The sequence below is a fragment of the Aotus nancymaae genome, unplaced genomic scaffold (genome assembly GCF_030222135.1).
Source record: "Aotus nancymaae isolate 86718 unplaced genomic scaffold, 86718_ANA_hifiasm-v0.15.2.pri h1tg000028l, whole genome shotgun sequence".
In the NCBI taxonomy this organism is placed as follows: domain Eukaryota; kingdom Metazoa; phylum Chordata; class Mammalia; order Primates; family Aotidae; genus Aotus; species Aotus nancymaae.
This window is the reverse complement of record NW_026988441.1, coordinates 36,006,685-36,028,659: the sequence shown is the minus strand read 5'-3', so window position 1 is coordinate 36,028,659 and position 21,975 is coordinate 36,006,685. Positions and strand designations below refer to the sequence as shown.

The 21,975-nt window shown below is 52.3% G+C and overlaps 1 protein-coding gene across 2 annotated transcripts in view; it reads right to left on the bottom strand.

Annotated features, from left to right (window-relative positions):
* Positions 1-1,890: 1,890 nt before the first annotated feature.
* MYO1F (myosin IF) overlaps positions 1,891-21,975 on the bottom strand; it is a 51,473-nt gene continuing 31,388 nt past the window's right edge. For both annotated transcript variants that reach the window (XM_064381939.1, XM_064381940.1), the window contains 14 exons: positions 21,130-21,215; positions 17,965-18,046; positions 15,741-15,847; positions 15,284-15,382; positions 15,036-15,180; positions 11,832-11,946; positions 11,569-11,738; positions 8,814-8,959; positions 7,933-8,079; positions 7,461-7,609; positions 6,464-6,547; positions 4,606-4,801; positions 4,349-4,518; positions 1,891-2,392 (listed from right to left, as the gene is read on the bottom strand). In XM_064381939.1, coding sequence (XP_064238009.1) covers positions 2,316-2,392; positions 4,349-4,518; positions 4,606-4,801; positions 6,464-6,547; positions 7,461-7,609; positions 7,933-8,079; positions 8,814-8,959; positions 11,569-11,738; positions 11,832-11,946; positions 15,036-15,180; positions 15,284-15,382; positions 15,741-15,847; positions 17,965-18,046; positions 21,130-21,215 — 1,773 coding nt within the window. In that variant the 3' untranslated portion in view covers positions 1,891-2,315. The remainder of the gene's footprint in view (positions 2,393-4,348; positions 4,519-4,605; positions 4,802-6,463; positions 6,548-7,460; positions 7,610-7,932; positions 8,080-8,813; positions 8,960-11,568; positions 11,739-11,831; positions 11,947-15,035; positions 15,181-15,283; positions 15,383-15,740; positions 15,848-17,964; positions 18,047-21,129; positions 21,216-21,975) is intronic.

Genomic DNA, 21,975 nt, shown 5'->3' with positions numbered 1-21,975 from the left:
TTCAAGAATCAGATTCTGCGGTGCAGTGGTGCGTGCCTGTATTCTCAGCTACTAGGGGGAAGGCCGAAGTTGGAGTATCGCAGCCGCCCAGGTGGTCAAGACCAGCCCCAACACAGTGAGACCCCATCTTCAAAAAAAGAAAAGGAAAATGAGAGATGGGAAGCACCACGGCCATTCGAGAGATTGTTAAATGCTTTTGTGTAATCATTGAGCAATAAAAGGGTCCTTGAGACCCGGTTGCAGCCTTGGGAATTTTTTCCAGCCATGCTCAGCTTCCCAAGGCAGTCACAGAAGGAAGAATAGATTCTGCAGAAGGCTCTGCTGGCCAGTCTTGCTCTCTGTGTGTATGTGTGTATGTGTGTGAGTCAGAATCTTGTTCTGTCACCCAGGCTGGAGTGCAGTGGCACAATCTTGACTCACTGCAACCCGCACCTCCCCAGCTCAAGCAATTCTCCTGCCTCAGCCTCCGGAGTAGCTAGGACTACAGGCGTGCACATCACGCCTAGCTAATGTTTGTATTTTTAGTAGAGATGGGGTTTCACCATGTTGGCCAGGCTGGTCTCGAACTCCTTACTTCAAGTGATCTGCCCATCTCAGCCTCCCAAAGCCCTGGGATTACAGGCGTGAGCCACAGCACTCGGCCGATAGTCTTGCTTTGATTACTGCTCTCCTGGGAATTCCCGATGCCCTGTTCTCCAGTTGGGTAGGTATTCTGTGCCTGGAGTTCCCCCATCACAGCTTAGATCCCTCTGTGCAGTGCTTGCCATCAAAATCTGCTGAGACCGACCCTCTCCCACCTTCTTGGCTCCTCCTGCAATACCCATTCCACCTCTGAGTTCCCCTCTTTTCTGTGGCCCAGTCCTGACCTCACCAGTCTGCCCCATCTCTCCTGGACTGGCTTCTCTTTGAGGGGCTGAGCATGGAGTGGGTGTCCATATTAGAAAGTTAGGATTATAATAATAATAATTATTATTAGAAAGACAGGGTCTCAGCCAGGCACAGTGGCTCATGCCTGTAATCCCAGCACTTTGGGAGGCCGAGGCAGGTTGATCACGAGGTCAGGAGTTCAAGACTAGCCTCGCCAAGATGGTGAAACTCCATCTCTACTAAAAATACAAAAATTAGCTGGGTGCTGGGGGGTGCCTATAATCCCAGCTACTGGGGAGGCTAAGGCAGAGAATTGCTTGAACCTGGGAGGCAGAGGTTGCAGTGAGCCGAGACCGTGCCACTTCACTCCAGTCTGAGTGACAGAGCGAGACTCTGTCTCAAAAAAAAAAAAAAAAATGAAAAAGAAATAAAGACAGTGTCTTGCTCTGTTGCTGAGGCTAGAGTACATCATTGTAATCATAGCTCACTGCAGCCATCTGGAATACAGGCATGCACCATGATACTAGCTAATTAAATTTTTTTTTTTAGAAAGAGTCTTGGCTCTGGTTGGAGTGCAAAGGCACAGTCTCGGCTCACTGCAACCTCCACCTCCCAGGTTCAAGGGATTCTCCTGCCTCAGCCTCCCAAGTAGCTAGGATTACAGGTGCCCACCACCATGCTCAGCTAATTTTTGTATGTTTAGTAGAGATAGGATTTCACCATGTTGGCCAGGCTGGTCTTGAACTCCTGACATCAGGTGATCCGCTCACCTCGGCCTTCCAAGGTGCTGGGATTACAGGTGTGAGCCACTGCGCCTGGCTGAAACTGGGACAAGTTCAAGCTTTGTAGCCACATATGAATGCAAGGCATGGCTCCGTGCAGTCTTGGGTCAGCGAACCTCTCTGAGCCTCCATTGTTCCACCTGTAAGATGGAGTCCTTCATGGCTCCTACCTCACAGGGTTGTGAAAACATCATCCTTGTAACTTACTAAGAGTTCATCCTCTCAGTAAGTTCACTCATGCTTTCACCTGGCAAACGTTTATTGCCTTAGTGATGACAAAATGAGCAAAGTCACACTTGTCAAGGACCCCTCCCTGCAACTGTGCCCAGCACTTTGCCAACAGCACAGAACTCGAGACTTATCTCTTATTCACATGGCAGGTGGGAGGTAGATTCTGCTGTTAGTCCCATTTGACACATGCAGAAATGGAGAACAGGCAGCGGGTGTGGTGTTGGGGGAAGACCAGGGCCCAGGGGCAGGGGGGCTGCACCAGGGACCTGCAGACCCATGGCCTGGGCAGGGCTGGAGGCCACAGGACTGGACTTTTAGGCCAAGGTAGCCCAGGTCAACGAGGCTATCATTGGCAGGGCCTGGCTCCCCACCAGGCAGGCAGGCAGGCAGGCAGACAGGGGGGCGAAAGAGAAGGCAGAATCCCAGGCCCCCAGCTCAGATCTTCTCCACGTAGTTTCCTGGGAAGAGGCCCTCCTGACCATGAAGCCGGCCCTTCCACCAGCCCGAGGAATCTGTGGGAGAGAGGAAAGGTTGAGGTGCCCCTAGCTAGTCCTGGAGAAAGCTCTCTTGCCAGCTCTGCCTTGTTCATGGGGTCTCCCTATGTTGCCCAGGCTGGTCTTGAACTCCTGGGCTGAAGCCATCCTCCTGCCTCAGCCTCCCAAAGTGCTGGGATTACAGGTGTGAGCCACCACATCTGGCCCATCTTCATTTTTTTTTTTTTTTAAAATTTATTTTTATTATTTGAGACAGACTCTCACTCTGTTACCCAGGCTAGAGTGCAGTGGTGCATCTTGGCTCACTGCAACTTCTGCCTCCTGGGTTCCAGTAATTCTCTGCCTCAGCCTCCCAAGTAGCTGGGATTACAGGCACCTGCCACCACATCCGGCTAATTTTTTTGTATTTTTAGTAGAGACCGGGTTTCACCATCTTGGCCAGGCTGGTCTTGAACTCCTGACCTCGTGATCCACCCACCTTGGCCTCCCAAACTTTTGGGATTACAGACATGAACCACTGCCCCGACCCATTTTTTTTTTTGAAATAGAGTTTTGCTTTGTCTCCCAGGCAGGAGTGCAGTGGCATGATCCCGGCTCACTGCAATCTCTGCCTCCTAGGTTCAAGTGATCCCCCTGAGTAGCTGTGATTACAGGCGCCTGCCCCCATGCCCAGCTAATTTTTTGTATTTTTAATAGAGATGTGGTTACACCATATTGGCCAGGCTGGTCTCTTAACTCCTGACCTCAAGTAGTCCACCTGCCTCAGCCTCCCAACGTGCTGGGATTACAGGTGTGAGCCACCACGCCGAGCCCCATCTCTATGTTCTTGACCTGCCACAAGGCAGGGGCTGAACAGAGAGAGTTGTCTGCTGATGGAAGGAAAGAAAGAAGGAAGGAAGGGATGGAGGAAGGGAGACATGGTCTTTCCAAGCCAGTGAGTCACACTCTGTCAATTTCTAGAGCATTTGCTGTGTTCTTCCCGCATCCATCTCCTTCTACCCACATCCAGCTCTTCCCCACATTACGCTGGTCATTCCAGCACTTTGGGAGGCCGAGGCAGGTGGATCACTTGAGAGACCAGCCTGGCCAACATGGTGAAACCCCATCTCTACTGAAAATACAACAAAATTAGCCGGGCATGGTAGCAGGCGCCTGTAATCCCAGCTACTCAGGAGGCTGAGGCAGAAGGATCACTTGAACCCAGGAGGTGGAGGTTGCAGTGAGCCAAGATCGCGGCTAATTTTGGTTTTTGTAGAGACAAGATTCTGCCATGTTCCCCAAGCTAGTCTCCTGGGCTCAAGAGATGTGCCCGCCTAGCCCTCCCAAAGTGCTGGAATTACAGACGTGAGCCACTGCATCCAGCCATCTCTACTCTTTAAAAAATTTTTTTGGGGCCGGGCGTGGTGGCTCACACCTGTAATCCCAGCACTTTGGGAGGCTGAGGTGGGTAGATCATGATGTCAAGAGATTGAGACTGTCCTCACTAACATGGTGAAACCTTGTCTCCACTAAAAATACAAAAATTAGCCAGGTGTGGTGGCGCACGCCTGTAGTCCCAGCTACTCGGGAGGCTGAGGCAGGAGAATAGCCTGAACTCTGAAGGTGGAGGTTGCAGTGAGCCGAGATCCTGCCACTGCACTCCACCCTAGCAACAGCGTGAGACTCCATCTCAAAAAAAAAAAAAAAAAATTTTTTTTTGTAAATTTTTTTCTTTCTTTTTTTTGTCTTTATCAGCAGCATAAATTTTTTGTAGAGATGGGGTCTTGCTATGTTGCCCAGGCTGTCTTAAACTCCTATCCTCAAGTGATCCTGCTGCCTTGGCCACCCAAAGTGCTGGGATTACAGGCATGAGCCACCTTGCCTGTCTGTTATCTCTGTTCTCCTGTGGGGAGGGTGTGCTGTGGGGGGGTCTGTCTGGCTATGTCAGGGTTTTCACCACTCCCCTCACCCCAGCTTCTGCCCTGGTACACACACCTTCCATGAGGATCTCGATGACCTCATTCACATTGAAGCTCAGCTCGTCCACGTCTTGGCCCACGTATTGGTACAGGGCCCGGCACCTGGGGCCATGTATCCGAGGCTGGGGCTTGGGTCGGCCTACACCAGGCACTGGCCGTTGCCCCACGCTGCGCTTCCTCTGCATGCTGTGGGCACAGGAAGTTCGAGTCACAGCCCCAGACACTCCCCTACCCCCTGCCTGCCTCCTGGGGCTGCCCTTCCACCCCACCTACCCGGCCATGCCCTGGTCAGGCACGTTGAGGAATTCTGTGTTGTGCTCCGAGGGTGGCCGTGCCCGGGGGCGTCTGCTGGCCCCCAGGGATGTGGATGGAGGGCCCCGGGGAGGCCGGTGGGATCCCCCTCCAGACATGATCTCCAGGGGCAGGGGGCCCCCTCTGGCAGACAGGGGCACCCCATTGCGATCCATGCCTATGGCAAGAGTAAGGATGAAGACATGTATCAGGGTGATGCTAGGAGGATTTGAGGAGGCTCCAAGTTCCCAGTCTGAGCGAGGAGATTGTCCCAGTCTGAGGGAGGAGATTGCCAAACTCTCAACCCACTGTGGTAAGGACTGGGCCACAGGGAGGGATCTGGGGCTAGGAGGGCCTAAACAGAGGCTTTAAAAAAATTTTTTTTAATTATTTTTTACTTTTATTTATTTATTTTGAGACATGGTGTCACTCTGTCTCCCAGGCTGGAGTGCAGTGGTGCAGTCGTAGCTCACTGCAACCTACACCTCCTGTGCTCAAGCTGTCCTCCCTCCTTAGCCTGAGGGGGTGCTGGGACTACTGGTACACTCCACTATGGCTAGCTGATTTTTGTAATTTTTTTAGTAGAGATGGGCTCTTACTATGTTGCCCAGGCCGGATTCTGGCCTGGGCAACATAGCAAGAGCCCATCTCTAGTAAAAATTCTTTTTTTTTTTTTTGAGACGGAGTCTCACTCTGTTGACCAGGCTGGAGGGCAGTGGTGATCTTAGCTCACTGCAAGCAATCCTCCCACTTCAGCCTCCCAACATGCTGGTTTTACAGGCATGGGTCACTGCACTTGGCCTTATGTATTTATTTATAGATTTAGAGACAGAGTCTTACTCTGTTGCCCAGGCTGAAGTGCAATAACGTGATCTCAGCTCACCGCAACTTCTGCCTCCTGGGTTCAAGTGATTCTCCTGATTCAGCCTCCTGAGTGGCTGGGATTACAGGCATGCGCCACCACACCTGGCTAATTTTGTATCTTTAGTAGAGATGGGGTTTCACCATGTTGGTCAGGCTGGTCTCGAACTCCCAACCTCAGGTGATCCACCCACCTTGGCCTCCCAAAGTGCTGGGATTATAGGCATGAGCCACTGCAGCCAGCTTTTTAAAAATTCTTTTAGGGACAGGGTTTTGCTCTGTGGCCCAGGATGGAGTGCAGTGGTAAGACCATAGCTCACTGAAGCCTCCAATTCTAAGGCTTATGATATCCTCTCCGCCCAGCCTCTGAGACAGCTGGGACTAGAGGCACACACCACCAGGCCCAGATCATTTGAAAATATTTTTTAGATCGGGCCGAGTGGCTCACGCCTGTAATCGCAGCACTCTGGGAGGCTGAGGCAGGCGAATCACGAGGTCAGGAGATGGAGACCATCCTGGCTAACACGGTGGAACCCTGTCTCTACTAAAAATGCAAAAAATTAGCCAGGCGTGGTGGTGGGTGCCTGTAATCCAAGCTACTTGGGAGACTGAGGCAGGAGAATTGCTTGAACCCAGGAGGCAGAGGTTGTAGTGAGCCGAGATCGGACCACTGCACCCCAGCCTGGGAGACAGAGTGGGACTCCACCTCAAAAAAAAAGTAAAAAGATGTAGTTTTCAGGGCTGGAGTGTTGGGTGGGAGGAGAGAAGATGTCAGTGGTTAGCTGGGTTTGGGTTTTAAAGGGCTCTGAATGCTACACTAAGCTTAGCCTTTATTCTGTGAGAGATGGGGAGCTATGAGAGTTCTGGACAGAGAAGTGAGTGGTCAACTGTGCTTGTTAGATTTCGTTTCCTGAAGGTCTGGCTTAGGCCACAGGACCCACAAGAGACAAGGGAAGATAGCAAGGGAGCAGCTCCTCACCTCTGGGGGGCCCAGGGGCCGCCCGGGTAGGGCCCGGGGTCGACCTCCGAGATCTTCCCTTGGCCATTCCCTTCCGTGTAGGCTCTGAAAGAAGTGTGTCAGGGATTTGTGTAATGGACAGACCAGACTCTTGGCCCGGGCCCACAATCTGAGGCACCATAGCTCTGCCCAATAATTGGCCCCGCCCCCAATGCCCCACCCCTCAGTGGCCTTGCTCTTCGGGCCAGCCCACTTTAGGACAGGACTTTACCACTACCTCTTTCCAAGTTGCCGCTCTGGCCACACCCCTCTACATTTCTCACCTCCCCATTGGTCATGTCTTCTCTTTAACTGTCATTCTCTCTCTAGACCCGCCCCTTCCTTGCTGTTGCCCACTCTGGTCCAGCCTCGCTGGCCCCGCCCCACTGTTTTAATTGGGTTTCTCCATGGCCATGCCACTCCTCCACATTTGGGCCATTCATTGGTTGCGGCCTTTCCTTAAAAGTCCTCTCCCTCATCTCCCCTCTTTCTCCTCTCTCCCCCATCTCCCCTCTTCCTCCTCTCTCCCTCCTCTCGTATTCTCTCCCCTCTCTCCCCACTCCTCTCCCTCCCCCTTCCCCCTTCTCCGCCCCCCCTCCCATTCTCTCCCCCATCTCTGCCTCCGCTTTCTCCCCTCCCTCTCCCTTTCTCTCTCCCGTTCTCCCTCCGCCCCACCCTCTCTCTCCCCTTATACCCTCTGCTCTCTCTTCCCTCTCTCTCTCCGTCTTTCTCCCCGCCTCCCCACTCTCTCCCTTCTCCCTCTCCCCCACCCTTACCCCCTCTGCTCTCTCTCCCCACCACCATCTCCCTGCCCTCCCCTCTTTCCCCCATCTCTCTGTCCCTCCTTTCTCGACCCTCCCCCTCCTGGTCTTTGTTCACTTTTGACCAACCTCGCTGGCCCCGCCCCCAGCCCCGCCCCCGAAGCCTTCATTGGTCCGCACTTCCCCGCCCCCTCTGCCCTAGTTCTGCGCAGACTCACTGGAGCTCTTGGGCAGCCCGTCGCCCACGCTGACCGTGAGGGTCCGGCCGCCAACCTTGAGCACTGACAAGTCGCCGGAGCCGCGGGAGAAGGTGACGCTGCGGGTGCCGCCACCGCCCCAGCCCTCCTTCTTCACCCGGAACTGTAGTCTATGGGGAGAAGGGAAAGCTTGGGGGCGCTGACTGCGGTCCCCCGTCCCACCCCACCCCACCCCGCGCTGAGGCGGGAGGGAGTACACCACCCCGAGACCACCCCGAGATGGTGCTGGGGTTGGCGGCTCCCCCGAGATGGTGCTGGGGTTGGCGGCCCCCCACCCCCGAGATGGTGCTGGGGTTGGCGGCCCCCCCCCGAGATGGTGCTGGGGTTGGCGGCCCACCCCCGAGATGGTGCTGGGGTTGGCGGCCCCCCCCCCGAGATGGTGCTGGGGTTGGCGGCCACCCCCAGGGATGGTGCTGGGGTTGGCGGGCCCTACGTGTCGCTGAAGGTGAGGGGCAGGGGCCTCCGCGTCGCCTCCTCGAAGCGCTTGCACAGAAGACTGACGAACTCGGTCTTGAAGACGCTCTCCAGGAAGCTGTCTGCGGTGTCCTCCTGGAGGATGAAGAAGTCGTCCTGTCGTGTACTGGGGAGGGGCGGATGAGAGTGTCAGGTGGGACACTGGTGAGAGGGACAGGTGGGACACTGGTGAGAGGGCAGGTGGGACACAGGTGACAGCAACAGGTGACAGCGGCAAGTGAGACTGACAGGTGAAGGTGGCTGAAGATGGACTTAGGGAAGGGCCAAGTGAGGGGTGACCAGGTGGGAGAAAAACAGGGAAGTGGCAAGGAGTGGGAGAGGTGGTCACAGAAGAGAGCCAGGTGAGGTCTGATAAGAGGGTAAGGTGTGGCTCACGCTTGTAATCCCAGGATTTTGGGAGTCCAACGTGGGCTTATCACGAGGTCAGGAGATCGAGACCATCCTGGCTAACACATCTCTACTAAAAATACAGAAAATTAGCCAGGCGTGGTGGCAGGTGCCTGTATTTCCAGCTACTCGGGAGGCTGAGGCAGGAGAATCACTTGAACCCGGGAGGTGGAGATGCAGTGAGCTGAGATCGTGTCACTGTACTCCAGCCTGGGCCAAAGAGAAGACTCCATCTCAAAAAAAAAAAAAATTAGGGTAAGGTGCAGGACAGAAGCTATTGGCAAGTAAGGATCATGAGCATAGCGGGCAGGTGAACGTGACAGGCGGGGCCGAGAGAGGGCTACAGGCAAGTCACCAGGTAAGATTCTCAGGGTAATAGATGGGGTCACTAGAATGAGGGCAGCTAGGGGACAGGTGAGAGTGACTGTGGAGCAGTTAGGGACCTGGCTTCACCTGAGGGAGACTCCCCGCAGAGCCTGGATGTCCAGCTTCTTCTTCAAGACTTCACGCACCTGGCCCTTCTCGGGTCCCTTCTTCACCTTCTCTCGCCCAATCACATACACACACTTGGGCGTCAGGATCAAGTCCCGCTTGATGGGCTGTAGGGATGCATTATTAGAGGCTAGTGGCTGGAGCTCTGGGCATGCAGCCTGGCCAGTCTGACCACAGAGGGTCCACCCCAGGCAGAGGGATGGTGCTGGCAGGTCAGGTGAGCAGGGTGAGATGTGTATGACTCTGGGTGAAGGTGTATGAATTGTCTGTTTCGTAGACAGAGTCTTACTCTGTCACCCAGGCTGGAGTGCAATGGTGCCATCATAGCTCACTGCAACCTCGACCTCCCAGGCTTGAGTGATCCACCTGCCTCAGCCTCCTGAGTAGCTGAGACCACAGGTGCACGCCACCATGCCCGGCTAATTTTGGTATTTTTTGTAGAAACGGTTTTATTCTGTTGCCCAGGCTGGACTTGAACTCCTGAGCTCAAGCAAACTGTTCTCTTTGGCCTCCCAAAGGGCTGGGATTACAGGTGTGCACCATTGTGCCTGGCCATGAGTTGTTGTTATATAAGAAACAGGAGAGTCTGGGCACGGTGGCTCATGCGTGTAATCCCAGCACTTTGGGAGGCAAAGGCAGGTGGATCACGAGGTTAGGAGTTTGAGACCAGCCTGGCCAATGCAGTGAAACCCCATCTCTACTAAAAATATGAAAATTAGCTGGGCGTGGTGGTGCACACCTGTAGTCCCAGCCACTTGGCAGGCTGAGGTAGGAGAATCGCTTGAACCTGGGAGGCGGAGGTTGTGGTGAGCCGAGATCGCTCCACTGTACTCCAGCCTGGGTGACAGAGTGAGACTCCATCTCCAAAAAACAAACAAAAAAACACAGAAGGAGGTCAGGTGGGAATGTGGTTGGTTGGCTAGAAAAGGGTGTTTGGGTCACTGAACAGGTGCTGGGTAGGTAAGGCACCTGCTGGACATGGGTGCCTGGGCCAGATAAGAGCACTTAGACCAGGTGAAAGTGCTTGGGTCATGTGACTGTAGCCAACTCACGTAAAGGCATTACAGTTCAGGTGAGGGTGTACAAGTCAGGTAGATAAGAGTATCTGGATCATGAGAGGGAGTGAGCAGGTGTGTATCTGAACCCTGAGTTTGTAGAGGAAGGCCGGTGAGGGTGTACCTGGTAGAAGTGTGATGGTGAGGGCCAGTTGAACCGGCCATGGTCAGAGTCCTCTAGGTCTGGAGGGGAAACCTGTCTAGGTGAAAATATTTTAGGTGATGCTTACAGGTCAGCCAAGAGGGCATACTTGCCACATAGACCTGTCCAAAGCAGGTGTGTGGATCAGGCGAAGGTACCCAATACTGTATGTCTGGTATGTGAGGTCGTACAGGTCATGTGAGGATGCACCTGCCACATAAACTTGTCCTAGGTAGGTGAGGGTGTCCAGGCCGTATGAGAATATGTAAAAGTAAAGATGATATGGCCGGGCGCGGTGGCTCAAGCCTGTAATCCCAGCACTTTGGGAGGCCGAGGCGGGTGGATCACGAGGTCAAGAGATCGAGACCATCCTGGTCAACATGGTGAAACCCCGTCTCTACTAATACAAAAAATTAGCTGGGCACGGTGGCGCGTGCCTGTAATCCCAGCTACTCAGGAGGCTGAGGCAGGAGAATTGCCTGAACCCAGGAGGCGGAGGTTGCGGTGAGCCGAGATCGCGCCATTGCGCTCCAGCCTGGGTATCAAGAGCGAAACTCCGTCTCAAAAAAAAAAAAAAAAAAAAAAAAAAAAAAAGATGATATATAGGTTATCTCAGTGGGTACCTGCCACACATAGGCCTCTCTAAGGTGGGGATAGGGTGAGTTACTGGGCTAGGGGACTGGGACATGAGATATGGGTCAAGTGAGGGTGTACCTGGCTTGACAGGTACAGCTGAGGGTAAACAGGCCACGTCTGGGTGTACCTGTGGAGAGGAATGTCCAGGCTAGGTGATTAGAGTACACCTGTGCTCAGGGCTGTCTGGGTCAGAAGAAGATGTGTCTGTTGGTGGAGGTGCCCTGCTGTCTATGCCAAGCATGAGTGCATGGGTCAGGTGGTATATTTCTGTGGACAGCATGTACCTATGGACTAGGTTGCCTGGACTAAGTGAGAGTGTACCTATGGACAGGTGTGTCTGGGCCAGGTGAAGGTATATCTAATTGCCAGGTTGAAGGGAGAGTGTACCTAATGGATAGGTGTGTCTAGGATAGGCAAGGGTGGCCAGGGCTTCTGGACAAGATGAATGTGTAATTGTGGACAGATGCATCTGGCCAGGTGAGGGTGTATCTGACAGGTATATCTAGGCTACAAGGGCATGTTTGATGGACAGCTGTGTCTGCCGTACTTGAGTGCATACCTGTGGGCAGGTGTGCCTGGGCAGATGTGCCTGGTCAGGTGAGGGTATACCTGTGATGGATCAGATGGATCTAGGCTGGGGGATATATACCTGTGGGCAGGTGTGCCTGGCCAGGTGAGGGTGTACCTGTGATGGAACAGATGGATCTAGGCTGGGGGATATATACCTGTGGCCAGGTGTGTCTGGGCCAGGTGAGGGTATACCTATGATGGAATGGATGGATCTAGGCTGGAGGATGTATGCCTGTGGGCAGGTGCATCTAGGCCAGGTGAGGGTGCCAGGCTGCAGCCAGGGTCTTGCCATGCCCACCCACTAGTGCCTCACCTTGAAGCGGCGGTCGTACTTGGTGACCGAATCAGCGAAGTCCACTCGCTCCCTCTTCCCCAGGAATTGACGCAGCTCCGGCCGCTCCTCCAGCCCCAGGTAGTCCCCGACGAAGTTCCGATTGATGCTGTTGCGCCTCCGCTCCTTCTTGTTAAGCAGGATGTTGGAAGCTGCAGGGACCGAGGGCGGAGGCCAGAGCTCCTGACACAGCTCCTCCAGGTCCAGGTGTCCCTGCCCTTAGCCTTTCACCCAAAGCCTCTCACCTTCCTCCCGCATCTCCTCGTACTTCCGGACAGCCACGTGGCGCCGCCAGGCCTTCTGAATGGTTCGAGCAAAGCCATCGAACTTCCGCTCTCGCATCTCCTCCAGGAGGAAAAGCTGGGTGGGGGTTAGGGGGGCACGTGGGTGAGTCCTGGTGTTTCCCCAGAGGTGCAGTTCCCAGTTTCCCTGGGCCCACTCTACTCACAATGCTCTTGCTCATCCACACCCACACACATGCTAATTTTTTTTGAGAGATGGGGTCTTTCTATTGATACTTATTAAACAAGAAAAAGGGGCTGGGTGTGGTGACTCAAGCCTGTCATTCCTAGTACTTTGAGAGGCCAAGGTGGGTGGATCACCTGAGATCAGGAATTTGAGACCAGCCTGGCCAACATGGTGAAACCCTGTCTCTACTAAAAATTCCAAAAAAAAAAAAAAAAAAGTGCTGGTGTGATGGTGGACCCTCCTCTCTACTCAGGAGCCTGAGTCAGGAGAATCACTTAAACACAGGAGGCAGAGGTTGCAGTGAGCCGAGATCGTGCCACTGTGCTCCAGCCTGGGCAAGAGCAAGACTTGGTCTCAAAAAACAAAAACAAAAACAAAAAGAAAAAACCGGCTGGCCTCGGTGGCTCATGACTGTATTCCAAGCACTTTGGGAGGCCGAGGCGGGTGGATCACAAGGTCAGGAGATAGAGACCATCCTGGCTAACATGGTGAAACCCCGTTTCTACTAAAAATGTAAAAACTTAGCTGGGCATGGTGGCATGCACCTGTAGTCCCAGCTACTCGGGAGGCTGAGGCAGGAGAATCGCTTGAACCCAGGAGGCGGAGGTTGCAGTGAGCCGAGATTGTGCCACTGCACGCCAGCCTGGCAACAAAGCGAGACCCTCATCGCAAAAAAAGAAAAAGACAAGATCTCACTCTGTCATCCAGACTAGAGTGCAGTGGTGCAGTCACAGTTCACTGCACCTTCAACCTCTTGGGTTCAAGCGATCCTCCCACCTCCGCCTCGTGAGTAGCTGAGACTACAGCTGTGAGCCACCATGCCCAGCTAATTTTATTTTTTGCAGAGATGTGGTCTTGCCATGTTGCCCAGGCTAGAAACATTTTTTTTTTTTTTTTGAGATGGAATTTTGCTCTTGTTGCCCAGGCTGGAGTGTAGTGGCGTGATCTCGGCTCACTGTAAACTCTGCCTCCCGGGTTCAAGCAATTCTCCTGCCTCAGCCTCCTGAGTAGCTGGGATTACAGGTGCGAGCCACCATGCCCAGCTAATTTTTTTGTATTTTTAGTAGAGATGGGGTTTCACCATATTGGTTAGGCTGGTCTCGAACTCCTGACCTCAAGTGATCTGCCTGCCTCTGCCTCCCAAAGTGCTGGGATTACAGGCATGAGCCACCGCGCCCAGCTGGAAACATTTTTATCATCCTACAAATGACTGGACCTCCCTATGTGGGGTACACACTTCTGCATTATAACATAACAGTGGGTCACCAGCTTCAGATTGCAGCTGTGCCACTTTCTACCTGTGTGCCCTTGCCAGAAACAGTCTAACATCACGGTTTCTCACACTGTTAGTATAGATAGTTATACCATCCATATAAGGTACACCCCAGTGTCAGAGATGGTAGAAATGGGAACCAGTGTGCATCTTGGAAAACCAATAAAATACAGTAAATATGAAAATCTGGCTGGGTGCGGTGATTCTTGCCTGTAATCCCACACTTTGGGAGGCTGAGGCTTGTAGATACCTGAGGTCAGGAGTTTGAGACTAGCCTGGCTAACATGATGAAACCTCTGTCTCCACTAAAAATATACGTATAAAAAAAAAATAGCTGAGCCGAGATCATGTCATTGCACTCCAAGCCTGGGCGACAAGAGTGAAACTCCATCTAAAAAAAAAAAAAAAATCTGATGTGTAGGACTGTGTTGTGACTGGCGACTGTGTGGTTGAGTAGTGTACAACCTGCGCAGCCGTCCATGGCAGGCCCAGAAAGGAAGCTTTTGCAGAAAGCAGAGGAAAGGGTTTTGAGTTGTAAGAGTCTAGGCCCAGAGGTGAGTTAGAGAATGAATTATATTAGAGCAAGTCAAAATGCAAACTCTGAGAGGAATGTCTTTTCATTTGGAATAATAGCAGGTGAACAAGGTGAGCCTGGATATAACAACCTACTTTTAATAAACTACTGGATATTAAAATACTGTAAATCTATCGTAATAAAAACAATGGTGTGCCTGTCAGAGAATAGAACAATTAACTGGAATAGGGCAGATGCCTGAGAAACATCCTAATTCAAAGAGAAACTGTGATCAATGGGACAATATTATCAATTAGTGAAGATGGGAAATAACTGCAAATACAGGCTGGTGTGATGGCTCATGCCTCTAATCCCAGCACTTTTCGAGGCTAGGTGGGAGGATAGCTTGAGCCTAGGAGTTCAAGACCAGCCTGCGCAACATAAAAAGACCCCGTCTCTACAAAAAATTTAAAAAAACAAAAAATAGCTGAGGGTGTTTCCCAGGCTGGTCTGAACTCCTGGCTTCAAACCATCCTCCTGTCTCAGCCTCCCAAAGCACTGGCATTATAGGAATGAGCTACCACACCTGGCCTGGTGCTGGCTTTATTTTGCTTTTTTTCTGTTCTATATCAAATTTTTTGGTCTGTTTCTTCCAGAGTCTCTCTCTCTCTTTTTTTTTTTTTTTTTTTTGAGACGGAGTCTCACTCTGTCACCCAGGCTGGAGTGTAGTGGCGTGATCTCAGCTCACTGCAACCTCCACCTCCCAGGTTCGGGCAATTCTTCTGCCTCAGCCTCCCTAGTAGTTGGGACTACAGGCACGTGCCACCATGCCCGGCTAATTTTTGTGTTTTTAGTAGAGATGGGAGTTTCACCATGTTGGCCAAGATGGTCTGTATCTCCTGAGCTCGTGATCTGCCCAGCTTGGCCTCCCAAAGTGCTGGGATTACAGGCGTGAGCCACTTAGTCCGGCCGACCAGAGTGTCTCTCCGTCTCTTTCTCTCTCACTCGCAGTCTTTCTCAATCTCTCGCTCAGTCTCTCTCAGTCTATTAGTCTCTCAATTGCTTTTTCAATTTCTCTTTCAATCTCTCAATTTCTGTCAGTCTCCCTTTGTCAGTTGCTCTCAAATCTCTTTCTCAATCTCTCAATCTCTGTCCCTCTCCCCACTTCTCTGTCTGTCCCTCAAACGCACTCACCGACTCCGGGTTCTTGACAAAGACCTTGGTGCTCCCCATCTGGTACTGGTCAGGCTCCATGTTGACCGCCCGAAGCAGGTGTTGGACACCCTGGCGTTCGTCCCCACGCCACCGGGGCCACGTTTCGGGGGTCAGAATGGCATACCTGGGGGCAGAGGGCTGGTGTATGGGAGTGCTTGGAGCAGACAGGGCCTGCTGGGCATTCTGATTGAGGGGATGGCAAGGGCGGGGGTGGGGGGGCTCCTCACCTCTGCAGGAACTTGGCGAACTGGCGGCGGTAGGCGAAGCCGGCTCTGCGCACCCTGATGTTCTCCTTCAGGCCCAGGTATTCCACCTGGTGCTTGACCCTGGTGGGGAGGGTAGACTGAGTCCCCTGCTCAGGGGGCCGGGGGGACAGTCACCAGTCCTGGGGGTGGGTGGGAGGTGCTGGAGGTGGGGGATCTGGGGGGCTCTGGATTCATGCTGAGGGAAGTTTGGGAGGTAAAGTCTGTGGTCTGAGGGAACTTCAGGGGTCAGCCTGGAGACTGGGGGGAAGGATCTTATCCTGATGGTCCCTTCTGAGGTCAGTTCGCAGGTGGGGGTTGGGGGAGGGGCTGTGCTAGTCCCTGGGTCATCCTACAGGAGGTCAGGGAAGTGTCTCGATCAGTTCTAGGGGTAACCACAGGGCCCTGAGGGGATGAGTCTTGGATGGGTTGGGAAGATCACCTGTTCTCCTCCCAGTCCCGGGGCCTCTTCGTCTCGTTGGGTTTGATGCAGCGGATGTAGTGGGGCGTGCACCTCTTCAGTGTGGCCACCAGGTCATTGGCTTGTTTCTGGGGCAGAAGTGGAGACAGGTGGGTGGGGGGCACAGAGATGGGACCCTCTGGCCCCTCTCTTTTCCCCACCCTGGATACAGCCTCAGGAGACAGAGACACACTGGGGGTGGCTGAGGGCTGGTAACAGGTAGGCCACAGGGGCCAGATGTCCCTGGGCTGTGTTCACCTCAACTTGTGCATACCACACTAGTGGGACTGATGTGGGGTGTCTGCCTGACCCTCGGACCCAGGACGACAAGCTCTCACGTCTGCCACACTCACCACTTAGCTTGGCACATAGTAAGTGCTTAGTAGTAAATGTTTGTTTGTTGACTGACTAACAGAGCCCTTGAAAGAGCATTTCTTTTTGTCCTTTGGGGAGACAGGTACCTTGGGTGGTGTTTTTTTTTTTTTTTTTTTTTTTTTTTGAGATGGAGTTTTGCTCTGTCACCCAGACTGGAGTGCAATGGTGTGATCTTGGCTCACCGCAACCTCTGCCTTCTGGATTCAAGAGATTCTTCTTCTGCCTAAGCCTCCCAGGTAGCTGGGATTACAGGCGTGCGACACCACACCAGGCTACTTTTTGTATTTTTAGTAGAGATAGGGTTTTGCCATGTTGATCAGGCTGGTCATGAACTCCTGACATCAGGTGATCCATCTGCCTCGGCCTCCCAAAGTGTTGGGATTACAGGCATGAGCCACTGTGCCTGGCCGGGTATTTTTTTTGAGACAGGGTCTTGCTCTGTCGCCCAGGCTGGAGTATAGTGGTGCCATGATAGCTCACTGCAGGTCCAACCTCCTGGGCTCAAGCAATCCTCCTGCCTCCGCTTCCAGAGTAGCTTGGATTATAGGTGTGAGCCACTGTGCCTGGCTGAGACAGGTACTTTGGAAGTAGGGAACTGTGTGTATGCCTGAGAGGTTAGCCTTGGGTTTTGCATTTTATTTTCTTTTTATTTTTATTTGGAGACAAAGTCTCACTCTGTTGTCCAGGCGGGAGTGCAGTGGCATGATCTCCACTCACTGCAGCCTCCATCTCCCAGGTTCAAGGGATTCTCCCACCTCAGCCTCCCGAGTAGCTGGAACTACAGGTGCGTGTCTCAGGAGGCTGAGGCAGGAGAATCGCTTGAACCCAGGAGGCGGAGGTTGCAGGGAGCCAAGATCGTACTACTACAGCCTGGGCAGCAAGAGCAAAATTCCATCTCAAAAAAAAAAAAAAATTACTGGATAGGCTGGATGTGGTGGCTCATGCCTATAATCCCAGCAGTTTGGGAGGCTGAGGTGGGTGGATCACTTGAGGTCAGGAGTTGGAGACCAGCCTGGCTGACATGGTGAAACCCCATCTCTACTAAAAATACAAAATTAGCTGGGCATGTGCTGCGTGCCTATAATCCCAGCTACTGAGAAGGCTGAGGTGGGGGAATCGCTTGAATCCTAGAGGCAGAGGTTGCAGGGAGCTAAGATCATGCCACTGCACTCTAGCCTAGGGGACAGAGTGAGACTCCATCTCAAAAAAAAAAAAAAAAAAAAAAAAATTATTGGATATTTATTAAGTTTTTTTTTTTTTTAGACGGAGTCTCGCTCTGTCACACAGGCTGGAGTGCAATGGCATGATCTCAGCTCCCTGCAACCTCCGCCTCCTGGGTTTAAGCAATTCCCCCATCTCAGCCTCCCAAGTAGCTGGGAGGACAGGTGTGCGCCAACATGCCCGGCTAATTTTTTTTGCATTTTAGTAGAGATGGGATTTCACCATGTTGGCCAGGATGGTCTCAATCTCCTGACCTTGTGATCCACCTGCCTTGGCCTCCCAAAATTCTGGGATTACAGGTGTGAGCCATATTTTACTACAAATTTAAAAAATGGTAACAGTCTAAAAGACCAAACAAAAATTCATTAGGATAATGGTCCACTTCTGTATTTAAGGAGTTGATGGAGACTCTAAGAAGCTGGTCCAAGCCCCCTAAACCCAGAGCTGGAGGAAGACCTTGCTGAACAGATGAGGTCATAGAGGCAGAAGCCCCAGGGGTAGTGGAGAGACAGGCATTGGAACGAAGAGTCTGGAAACAGAGTCTAGATTGCAGTAGGGTGGGACTCAACCCTCCCCATGCCCAGTCCTCTGTCATGCATCCCAGGCCCACCTTGATCTTGGAGCCGGCGGTGCTGGGGCGCCCCTTCTTGTCTCCATCCAGCTTCTCGGGGAAGAGCATCCGGAGGAAGGCCCTGGGTGGGGGCGGGGAAAAGAGGAGTTGGAGGTGTGTCTGGACCTTGGGATGCTCACCTCCAGAGGCAGGGCAGCCTCAACGCCACAAGGTGAAATATGGTTCTCTCAGTGAGGATGGGAGCTGTGATGGGTGAGAGACAGAGGGGTTTTTTTTTTTTTTTTTGAGACATAGTCTCACTCTGTTGCCCAGGCTGGGGTGCAGTGGTACAACCTCAGCTCACTGCAACCTCTGCCTCTTGGGTTCAAGCGATTCTCCTGCTTCAGCCTCCCAAGTAGCTGGGATTACAGGCATACACCATCATGCCTGGCTAATTTTTGTATTTTTTAGTAGAGACGCGGTTTCGCCACGTTGGGCAGACTGGTTTCAAACTCCTGACTTCAGTTGATCCATCGCCTCAGCCTCCCAAAGTGCTGAGATCACAGGCATGAGCCACTGCACTCGGCCTTGGTTTGCTTTTTGAGACAGTGTCTCACTTTGTCCTCCAGGTTGGAGGGCATTGGTGTGATCATAGTGACTGCAGCCTGGAACTCCTGGGCTCAAGCCAATGTGTGAATGTATTTAATGCCACTGAATTGTACATTTAATTTAATTTGATTAAATTAATTAATTTATTTTTGAGAGGGAGTCTCACTCTGTCACCCAGGGTGGAGTGCAGTAGCGTGGTCTCAGCTTGCTGCAACCTCTGACTTCCAGGTTCAAGTGATTCTCGCACCTCAGCCTCCTGAGTAGCTGGGACTACATGTATGTGCCATCACACCCGGCTAATTTTTGTATTTTTAGTAGAAACAGGTTTCACTGTGCTGGCCAGGCTGGTCTCGAACTCCTGACCTCGTGATCCACCTACCTCAGCCTCCCAAAGTGCGTGAGCTACTGCGCCTAGCCCATTTTACTTTATGTATTTATTTCCTTTATTTTTCTTTGCCACAGAGAGGGAACAGCATGGATGAATTGTACATTTTAAAATGGTTAATAGGGCTGAGCACGGTGGCTCACACACTGGAGTCCAAAAAGCATATAGGATGGAACAAGAGAATATAAGAGATTTCATTAATTATATATATATATATATATATTTGAGATTGAGTCTTGCTCTGTTGCCCATGCTAAAGTGCAGTGGTGTGATCTTGGCTCACTGCAACCTCCGCCTCTGGGTTCAAGCAGTTCTCCTGCCTCAGCCTCCCGAATAGCTGGGATTATAGGTGCCCACCATCACGCCTGGATAATTTTTGTATTTTTAGTAGAAATGGGGTTTCACCATGTTAGCCAAGCTGGTCTCAAACTCCTAACCTTGTGATCCGCCTGTCTTGGCCTCCCAAAGTGGTGGGATTACAGGCATGAGCCACCATGCCCCGCCTCATTAATATATTTTTACAGGCCGGGTGCGATGGCTCACACCTGTAATCCCAGCACTTTGGGAGGCTGAGGCAGGTGGATCGTGAGGTCAAGAGATTGAGACCATCCTGGCCAACATGGTGAAACCTTGTGTCTACTAAAAATACTCAGAAGGCTGAAGCATGAGAATCGCTTGAACCCTGGCAGAGGTTGCAGTGAGCCAAGATCGCGCCACTGCACTCCAGCCTGGGTGACAGAGGGAGACTCTGTCTCAAAAAAAGAAAGAAAAAAAAAGAATGTAACATTAGGTGTAAGTAATAAGACAGGGATCCTCAAAGTGTTTGACATGTGGTTCCTGGACCAGCAACCTGGGCATCCTTGGGCCTTGTTTCCAATGTGGAATCTCCCTAGGCAGAAGGATCACTTGAGGTCTCGAGTTCAAGACCAACCTGGGCAATGTAGCAAAACTCCTGTCTCAAAAAAGTTTTTTTAATCATTATTTTTTAACTTGTCTACTCTGCCAGCAAAAATAATAATAATAAATTAATTAATTTAGCAACATTACCTACAAAAAAGAGATAAAGAAAAGAAAAAAAATAATTAGGCCGGGCGCGGTGGCTCATGCCTGTCATCCCAGCACTTTGGGAGGCCGAGGCGGGTGGATCACGAGGTCAAGAGATCGAGACCCTCCTGGTCAACATGGTGAAACCCCGTCTCTACTAAAAATACAAAAAATTAGCTGGGCATGGTGGCATGTGCCTGTAATTGCAGCTACTCAGGAGGCTGAGGCAGGAGAATTGCCTGAACCCAGGAGGCGGAGGTTGCAGTGAGCCGAGATCGCGCCATTGCACTCCAGCCTGGGTAACAAGAGCGAAACTCCGTCTCAAAAAAAAAAAATAATAATAATTAGCTGGGTGTGGTGGCACATGCCTGTAGTCCCAGCTACTCAGGAGGCTGAGATGGAAGGGTCCCTTGAGCCTAGGAGGTGGAGGGTGCAGTGAGCTGTGATTGTGCCACTGCACTCGTGCCGTGGCAATAGACCTTATCCCTGCGAGGACAAAAAAGCAGAAGCTCAAACTCCACCCCAGACCTACAGAATCAGAATCTGCATCTGATTCTGAACTATCAGAATCTGAACAATCAGATTCAGAACTATCTGAATCTGATTTTTTTCTTTTTTTTTTGAGATGGAGTCTTGCTTTGTCACCAGTCTGGAGTGCAGTGGTGCAATCTCAGCTCACTGTAATCTCCACCTCTTGGGTTCAAGTTATTCTCCTGCCTCAGCCTCTCCAGTAGCTGGGACTAAAGGCACGTGCCACCACACCCGGCTAATCTTTGTATTTTTAGTAGAGACAGGGTTTCACCATGTTGGCCAGGATAGTATTGATCTCCTGACCTCATGATCCGCCTGCTAGGTGTGAGCCACTACACCTGGCTAATTGTTATAATTTTAGTAGAGACAAGGTTTTGCCATGTTGCCAAGGCTGCTCTGGAACTCATGGCCTCAGGTGATTTGCCAGCCTTAGCCTCCCAAAGTGCTGGGATTATAGGCGTGAGCCACTGTGCCTGGCCTCTGGAGTTACTTTTTACATCAGAACTAGTCCACAGAAACACCATCCTGGCCACACAGCCACTCCTCTAAGGTTTGTGGCGAGATGGCAGCTCTGGGGAAGAGGGAGTGGTGCCCGGTCCTCCCTCCATCTCCTTGGGGGGTTGTAGCCGGAGGTCCCCATGCCCATGACCACTCACTGCTCACTGGTCTGCATCAGCTCTATGAGGTCAGAGAAGAGAACGTCTCGGTTCCTCTCGCAGAAGCCGCTGACGTCGTAGGAGACCTGGAGGGAGGCAGTGCTGAGGACAGTGAGGGACGGAGACCTGGGTGGGAGGGCGGGCGCAGGGTGCTTACAGCCCAGGCGGTCAAGGGTTTCCTGGGACCTGCTGTGGGGTGAGAGGATCAGGGAGTGTCTACAGCACTGGTTTCGGGGTATCTACAGTTCAGAGTATAGGGGTCGGGCTCCCTGGAGGGCTGATATTCAAGTTGAGGTTAGAGGATTGTGGCTGTATCCCAGGTCAGAGGTGAGGGGAGGTGGGGGCTACAACCTAGATGACTGGGAAGAGAGCTGCAGCCTGCATCAGAGGCTGGGCGGCAATGACAGTTATAGCTGAGATTGGGGGTTGGGGGCCTGGGTGGGGGGTCCCTGAGAGTCAGAAGTTAGATTGGGTATCTCTGACCTGGTCAATCGGGGGCCAGTGTGGGGGGCCTGTGTCAGGAGGGTAATAGCTCTGGCTCAGGGAATCCCTGCGGGGCCTTCAGCCAGGGTTGGGGGCCGGGGCTGCTACCAAAGCTGGGGGCTCTCTGTAGTTCCAAGCAGGGCTTTTGCAACCCCGACTGCAGGAACATGGGAGCTCCAGCCCTTTCTGTTTGTTTGCTTTTGTTTTTTGAGACAGTCTTGCTCTGTTGCCCAGGCTGTAGTGCAGTGCCACAATCTCGGGTCACTGCAACCTCCACCTCTTGGGTTCAAGTAATTCCCCTGCCTCAGCCCCCTGAGTAACTGGGACTACAGGTAACTGCCACCACACCCAGCTGATTTTTTT